We start from the raw sequence: 8,543 nt of genomic DNA on the forward strand, positions 1-8,543 counted from the left end.
AGGAGAAAGCCTATCAACCAAACTGAAATGGGGTTTAGTCCGGACAAGAGTGTAGTGCAGTGGCGTGTAGTGATAAATAATCCTGGTGGTGCACAAATATTTATTATTATGATTATTATTATTATTATTATTATTACACCCTATTATTATTATTATTATTATCATTATTTATACTAACTACTCCACAACTATTAACATATGTTATATAGGTATAGATTTACATAATTTTGTTAGTCAAGAAATTGCAGTTAATTAGTTTCCTATGTAGGTCCATTAATAGCAAAGTAAAGTGTTCAATTTCTATTGCAATACACCGTAAATAATATTGTTTTAGCTATATTGCGTTTTATAACAAAGTTCACAAACATTCGATACGTCTGTCGTCTCATCAGCCTTAACTGCTAAAAGGTCAACAGCATTCTTTATTTCTTTGAAATCTCATCATGGCATACATGCAAAATGGCTTGAAGGATTTCGTTCTGCATAATGTTTGATGTGTCCTTAAACACTGTTGCTCTTTTCAAATGTTCCTTAAGAGTGCGTCTAATTCAGAACTGAAATTGATGAGGCCAAGAAAAATACTAGCGTTTAAAGATGAGTCTCCGTCATCGTGACCTCTTAAAGCCAACTCAAAAGCTCCACAAAACCGCACGCACATGTCTGTTCTTGGTAACTTTATCATTGTGAAGTTCAACAATCCAATATTAAATCCAATTGTGTCTGTATGTTTGTTTGACCCAATACTGCTACTTTAACATTATTGTTGATGTGTGCAGCTGAAGAATCGTGGTTTTTAATTCTTTCATTCATGTGATTCAAATCAATCATACCTGCAGAACGATAATCAAAATTATTTAGTTACTACGCACAGTCCTAAATTCAAACAGAAAAATAAATAAAATTCATAAAACGTATTTGTTTTTGTCAATAAATGTTCGCCGTCGAACAATTGGCAAGCAAAACAAAATACAGCGTCTTTTATATTGTAGCCGCATATTGCTTTTTCGTAAGTCCGAATGTTCAATTTTCTTTTCCCTTCTCTATTACTATGCTTCGCCACTTGTAATTTTAATTCAAAGGTTCGTTCCAACAAGCGGTTCATGGATCAGTTCATGTACGGTTCCTGTACCATCTTATGCGCATGCGCTAGTCGAGCATCTGCTATGGGATTGAAACTGGACTGGACGCTGTTGGAACGCTTTCGCGGATCGTTATGTACTAAATCCAGAGATGCTATAACTGTGATCATCTTTGCTAAGAACGGGATGCTTAATTATTATCGTTTCGCAGCTAATTCTAATTGCAGAAAACAGAATTTCGATCATTTTCTATAAAAAGATTTAAAAAAATGTGGAAGGCAAGAATTCCGATAATTCAATGTCGTGTACTGGGGGACTCTCATCTAAAAATAGTTCTTTTTTTAATTATTAATGTATGTACGTTATTTATTATACCTTTAATCAAAGCTGCATGTTGAAATTGTAATTAACTGTTTCAATACCCAAATAATTTCCATTCCCTTTCTTTTTGGCGAAAATTTAAATTAAATCTCTAGTTTTATTATTCGTCTGTACTGTCACTTTTCATCCTTAACCTCAATGATGTGAACAGTCGATCATGTCTTTCTTCAGTATCCAGGAGACGTTGGTGAGCTTATGCGCATGCGCGTCTTGAGTACTCTTCCGTACATGCCTCAATCCACGGACTATTTTTGACCGTTCCGAACCCGTGTCAAAAGCTTGTTGGAACGCCCGACTGCAGTACATGTTTCCGGTTCAGGACTGGTTCGGAGTTTGTTGGAACGCTTTTTCTGTACTGCGCATGCTCGCGATGGTTACGGACGGTTCCTGACTGTTGTTGGAACGAACCTCATGTGTAGGTGTACCCATCTTCTTTATTTTGATCTTTCGTGTAAAGGTCTTACAGAAAATTACATATTTAAAAGATTTTGCACACTATTTATTCATTGTAACGTTTGTGATGTAACGATCTAACTACTACTGCAGACAGCTTGAGAACACATCTGAAAGTGCTCCTAACCCCTCTTATGCACATTGTTCCAACAGCAGTCAGGAACCGTCCGTAACCATCGTGAGCATGCGCAGTACAAAAAAAGCGTTCCAACACAATCCGAACCAGTCCTGAACCGGAAACATGAACTGCAGTCGGGCGTTCCAACAAGCTTTTGACACGGGTTCGGAACGGTCAGAAATAGTCCGTGGATTGAGGCATGTACGGAAGAGTAAGCAAGACGCGCATGCGCATAAGCTCACCAACGTCTCCTGGATACTGAAGAAAGGCATGATCGACTGTTCACATCATTGAACGTTAAAGATGAAAAGTGACAGTACAGACGAATAATAAAACTAGAGATTTAATTTAAAGTTTCGCCTAAAAGAAAGGGAATGGAAATTATTTGGATATTGAAACAGTTAATTACAATTTCAACGTGCAGCTTTGATTAAAAATATAATAAATAACGTACATACATTGATAATTAAAAAAATAACTATTTTTAGATGAGAGTCTCCCAGTACACGACGTTGAATTATCGGAATTCTTGCCTTCCATATTTTTTTGTCATCTTTTTATAGAAAATGATCGAAATTCTATTTTCTGCAATTAGAATTAGCTGCGAAACGATAATAATAAGCATCCCGTTCTTAGCAAAGATGATCACAGTTATAACATCTCTGGATTTAGTACATAGCGATCCGCGAAAGCGTTCCAACAGCGTCCAGTCCAGTTTCAATCCCATAGCAGATGCTCAACTAGCGCATGCGCATAAGATGGTACAGGAACCGTACATGAACTGATCCATGAACCGCTTGTTGGAACGAACCTACATGCCTCCCTACCACGCTCCAAAGCCTGCCAGTGAAACAATACTAATGCGCATGCTCCAATGGAACAGTGTGTCGCAAGTGTCGAGCGGTAAACGTAAGTCCCAGGCGTCAACAAGACCAGTACACGTGCAGTGTTATTTTTACGTAGTATTATAATAAAGAATTATGTCGCTCACATAGTCTACTGTAGCTGATTGACATACATTTAAAAACATGCGTTATTTGAAGAGGTGGTGCATTGCTCCTGTGCTCCTTAAGAGAAATCGCCACTGATGTAGTGCTACGTTAAAAGAGAAGAAATAATGACCAAAGTAAAAAGAACACGCTACTATTGAATACAGTACCATCACAGTCTACTATATACAGTCACGAAGCTTGAGTTTTGAGAGTGCTAGAAACAATAGACTTTGACGGTACTAATTTGCATTGCCTGTAATGACGCGATATTAGCGATCCTAGTGGTGAGCAACTATCTAATGTTTGCATATTTACTACGTATTGAGCTTCGCGACTGTATATACTAGACTGTGATACTATGAGTCCTCACCCGTGCTGGTGCTGAAGCGTCCCGCGTTCCTCAGGTAGGAGAACAGTTCGCCGCCGCACACGTAGTCGAACAGCATGTAGAGGCAGGTGGCGTCCCGGTAGTGCCATCGCCTGCAAAGCACAACAGTCACATTACCATCTACCGAAGCGGTCATCAGCACAGTGCACCCTCGGGTTAGCGTCTCTTACCCGCGAGCACGCTAGGGCATCCGTAGCTGCTGGCGAGTATGCAGTATTCCAGTGGCGGGGTTTCGTTCGTGCCAGAAATTACATCAGCAATATTAGTTTAGATGCACACAATGTCCACGTATGCATTCAAACAAGCATATTTTATATAATTAATAAATACTCAACATGTTCGTCTATAATGTCAATAACTTAAAACCTTCTGAAATTACTGAGGGGTCCAGTGAAAGAAGTGAACAAGCCACAAATTCTTATAATAATAATAATAATAATAATAATAATAATAATAATAATAATAATAATAATAATAATCTTTATTGTCATTGAATGAAAAACTTCACTATAGACATTGTCAAATGTTACAATCTTACTGCAATACATTTCATAGATAAACAAAATAAAATTTTAATTATAAAAACAATGTAGATATTTATCAAATTACATAATATAAAGTTAAAAGTACTATATTTACTAGATAAAAGACAGTATCAAGTACTAATTGTCATATGTTTAATAACTAATTAAGAATATTACAAACAGAGGCTAATAATAAACTGAATAAATGCAACATAAGGTAGTGCAATTTGCTCTGTTCATTAATACATTGAAATTTAAATGTAAATTGATTTACCACTAGGTTTCATTTAAAATCTCATTATTAAAAAAAAATTAAGAAACAACATCCATAACACAAATTAAGCTTTCAGGAATAACTCCCTGTAAAGTTAATTTGAATAATTTCGAGGGAAAAATTGTTCCGGGGCCGGGTATCGAACCCGGGACCTTTGGTTAAACGTACCAACGCTCTCCCACTGAGCTACCCGGGAACTCTACCCGACACCAATCATTATATTGTTTTTCCCTCGAAATTATTCAAATTAACTTTACAGGGAGTTATTCCTAAAAGCTTAAGTTGCATAATACACGCCACTGTACGTAACAGAAAACCACAATTTAAAGTCATACAGAGTTAGTGTGCACTCAAATGTTGGTTGCTTAACGGTTGTCAGCCCACTTTGAGGTCTGTGGATATAGAGGGAAAAATTGGATCGGTGTCGGGTAGAGTTCCCGGGTAGCTCAGTGGGAGAGCGTTGGTACGTTTAACCAAAGGTCCCGGGTTCGATACCCGGCCCCGGAACAATTTTTCCCTCGAAATTATTCAACAACCATAACATTTAAAACTGCATTGTTTAAAAATGTATGTCAATTTCAAAGAACTCATTTATTGAGTAAAGTGGGTTTTTAATTAACCAACTGTACAATTTTGTTTTATAACTTTGAACAGGAAGAAGTTGAATGTTTATAGGGAACTTATTAAATAATTTGATTCCAATCAATTTATGGTATTTTTTTGTCACACTAAGTCTACAAAGTGGATAATCTAATAATTGCCTATTCCTCGTTGTATGATTGTGTATCTCACTTCTCATATTAAAGTCCTGCAAATGTTCTTTCATAAACACTAGAACATCATATATGTACAGATTTATGACGGTCTGAATACCTGTCTGTTTGAACAGAGGTCTATAGGGTGTTCTACTTTTTGAAGCTGTCAGTATTCTAATAACTTTCTTTTGAATTAATAAAATGTCTGTAATATCACTAGAATTTCCCCACAAAATAAGTCCATATCTGAATACACTTAAAAAAAAGGCAAAGTATGCATTTCGAACATATTCAAAACTAACAATGTTCATCAATTTTTTTAACAAATAGGTTACAGAAGATAACTTAATGCATACATACCTAATACGTGATTTCCAAGATAGATGTCTATCTATGAGGAAACCTAACAGTTTAATATCCTCTTGGTTACACTCACTAATATCTTTTTTAGTAAATGTCAGCATGTGTGTTTTTTCATCGTTGATAAAAAAACCATTTTTATGAAACCAAACTTTACACTGATGTAATGTAGATATGTAGAATATCTCATCATTTCACTGGGATTTTTATTTCATCCAAGGTTTAAGTTAGAAAATAAATAATTATCGCAAAAATGCACAAATGAAAAATTAGGCTATATTTGTGCAAATTACGAAATGCCTGTGTAATATTATAAATAATTGTGCAGAGAGATAAAATTAATAAATCATGCAGAAACAAAAAGCCATGTAATTTGTTTCTTGGAGTTCTATTACTCTCAATCCATCTTTTCACACTCTAGATATGCTTATGTAAGTAAATCATTATACGTAGGTATGTTTAGAATCAATTACTGCTGAATTTACATCACATTAAAATACGTTATTTTATGGGCACTCTAAACATTGAAATTCATTACTAGTAGCCCCTTCAATATTTATTGTTAGCAGAGTGCTAACTCTTTTTACTGAAGGACTGTTTCTAATTTCAGTTTTTACAAGATTCATGCAACTAAATCCTCGCTCACAATTTTCAGTATGCGATGGAATTATATAAATCAATTAGAAGAAATTGTTCACTTAACTTACATGAATTGCACCAACGCTTTGAAATCAAATTCCTGACCATCTATTACTCAATACTTCTTTTTGAATATTGCCATTGTTCATTTAAATTCAGATTAGATCAAACACATCTCTGATTTCATTTTCTCCATTACCATCTTCGTTTCTGAAGTCCAATGTGGTTATCGCATTTTTGCACATTTACATTCAAAGTTTGTTGCATTTTTAGAAGTCGAGTAGCAAAATGCGACAAATGCGACTGTGGATTAAACCCTAGTTTCAGCTGAGCCGAAGACTAAATAATATTGTGACAGCGACGTGAGATTCGAACTCACGACCAGCGTCCTGCAAGAGAGCAGGTCGCGCGTGAGTCGACACGGGCTCCACGGAGCACTGGTGGACGACGCGCGGCGTGGAGAGGAGAGCGGAGGTTGCGCGCGCATCTGCTTCCTGTGGCATGTGCTATGGTGGGGAGAAAGGGGACAGAGCGACTGCGGCAGAGAGAAGAGATATCCGGATGATTCGAGAATGGACACACGTTTGGAAATATCCAGAACTCGTACTTTCTCGCAACTATGGTTTAGTTATAAAAGAAGAAACGTGAGTGAACTTGAGCAGTTTATTCAGCCAGTCAGTAAGCCAGCGTTGTTACAGTCAGTGAACAGAGCAAGCCAGCCAGTCTTGTGTACCGGAGTTCAACTTGAGTGTGCGTCCGCAACTGTGTCAGCATCCGAAGGCCTGAGTTCGAGTGCAGTGGACCGCAGTTGGAGGGACCTGAGTTCGAGTACAGTGGACTGTCTCTGAAGGTCTGGGGTTCGGGATTCTGTGAACGCGAGTGACTGAGCTAGAAGAACTTGCCAAGACAAACGAGCTGTGAACTGAGAACTGACAATTCTGTGTTGTAAATAGTGCTTTGTGAATATTAGTTAAGATTAACAGTTCATTGTTGTTCGTAATAGTCCAAGTAATTGTTATTTGTTGTTATTTATTGTAAAACGTTACAATATGAATGATCCGAAGAATATTGGCACAAACGGTTTTTCGGAAATTTCGTAATTTAAGATCTTCCGAAATTAGATTACTGGAAAAAATATACACGGATCAAATTTATTTTACAGTTAAAAGCGCCCGGAAAATTAAAAAAAAAAAAATTGGCGATAACCATATGAAATCTTAACAGATTTGAAGGGGAATGGCTCTTGTGCTAAGGCAGGAAACTGAAACAGGACAGTCCAAATAATAATAATAATAATAATAATAATAATAATAATAATAATAATAATAATAATAATAATAATAGTGATAGTAATACCCATAATAAATATAAAGACTACTATGATACTCTTTTCATTTTTCTGAATTTTAAAGTATGTCATACTAGTGTTTAATCAGCATGAACTCACGATTAACTGGAAAACTTTAAGCAATGGAAACATTTCGAAAATAAATTTGAAATCACCGCGATTGATGAAAATCCACAGTTTAGCCACTCTGCACACTGAAGTCCGCCAGGCGAAAATACTCCTTTGTTTAATTCGCCGTAAGACAGAAACTAGTACAGATTTTGAATAGCAACCACTTTTAAAAATAATTTCCATTCTTTGTAAACATTTCTCTCGCTTTGACTCCTCACCTAAAGTGAAAAATAAAAAAGTTTGCCGCTTATCAACTTTTGAGCGTGTCAATTTTTATTTTGAACAGATGGCTTCGAAGTTAGTATTTTTTTCTCACTTTCCAAAAAAAGTTTTTGATTTCGGATTTTTTTCTATGCTTCCCTTAGACATTTATCTATGAATCCTTAAAATTACACCGCGATTGATCGACTATCATAGGAGCTACGACATGCTAATGTTTAACGCTGCGGAAAATAGCGTCCTCGTCTACAGCTACGACGGCTTTCTCCCTCTCCCTTCTGCATCACGGTGCATATTTCGATACACTCCTTACCCGATATCCATTTCAGCGATTGCTGACGACCACAGATATATGGCTTCTCCGTCCTTATTTTTTTTTTTCGTAACTCATAACAGCGGCATAGGTAACAGCAGTGGTTTACTACATCTCTGTCGCTTAGACAAATCATACAATGATACTCACAAGTTTACGATGAAAGGATGTCGAATCTCCTGCAGAATGTTCTTCTCGTTCTTAACATGCTCCACTTGTTTCAGCCTGATGACGTCACTGATAGCCAGGATCTTCATCGCACCGTACTTCTTGGTAGATTTCTCGCGGCAAAGGCAGACTCGTCCGAAAGTTCCGGTCCCTGCAACACAGAACGGAAAACCATGAGAACTGAAGAAAATCATGTCAACACTGAAATCTATGGAGTGAAATCGCCGTTAACTTCATTTTATAAATGACGTCTTATTAATTACAATTGAACCCTAGAGTCAGTCTTCTTATGTCACCTTAATACAATCTATGTTAACTACATACCAGGCATTCATTTTCAAAACTTCCCAGTATAAATAATAATTCATTTCAATTAAATTTAATTTAACCCTTAAATTGGCAAAACTTAATTTCTCACACT

The 8,543-nt window shown here is 36.5% G+C and overlaps 1 protein-coding gene across 1 annotated transcript in view; it reads right to left on the reverse strand.

Annotated features, from left to right (window-relative positions):
• Pka-C3 (Protein kinase, cAMP-dependent, catalytic subunit 3) overlaps window positions 1-8,273 on the reverse strand; it is a 30,494-nt gene extending 22,221 nt beyond the window's left edge. Inside the window, exons 1-2 of the mRNA XM_069836118.1 lie at window positions 8,105-8,273; window positions 3,394-3,503 (exon numbers count right to left, since the gene is read on the reverse strand). Coding sequence (XP_069692219.1) covers window positions 3,394-3,503; window positions 8,105-8,211 — 217 coding nt within the window. The 5' untranslated portion in view covers window positions 8,212-8,273. The remainder of the gene's footprint in view (window positions 1-3,393; window positions 3,504-8,104) is intronic.
• Window positions 8,274-8,543: the final 270 nt, after the last annotated feature.

Source organism: Periplaneta americana, chromosome 9 (assembly GCF_040183065.1).
Source record: "Periplaneta americana isolate PAMFEO1 chromosome 9, P.americana_PAMFEO1_priV1, whole genome shotgun sequence".
Classification (NCBI taxonomy): domain Eukaryota; kingdom Metazoa; phylum Arthropoda; class Insecta; order Blattodea; family Blattidae; genus Periplaneta; species Periplaneta americana.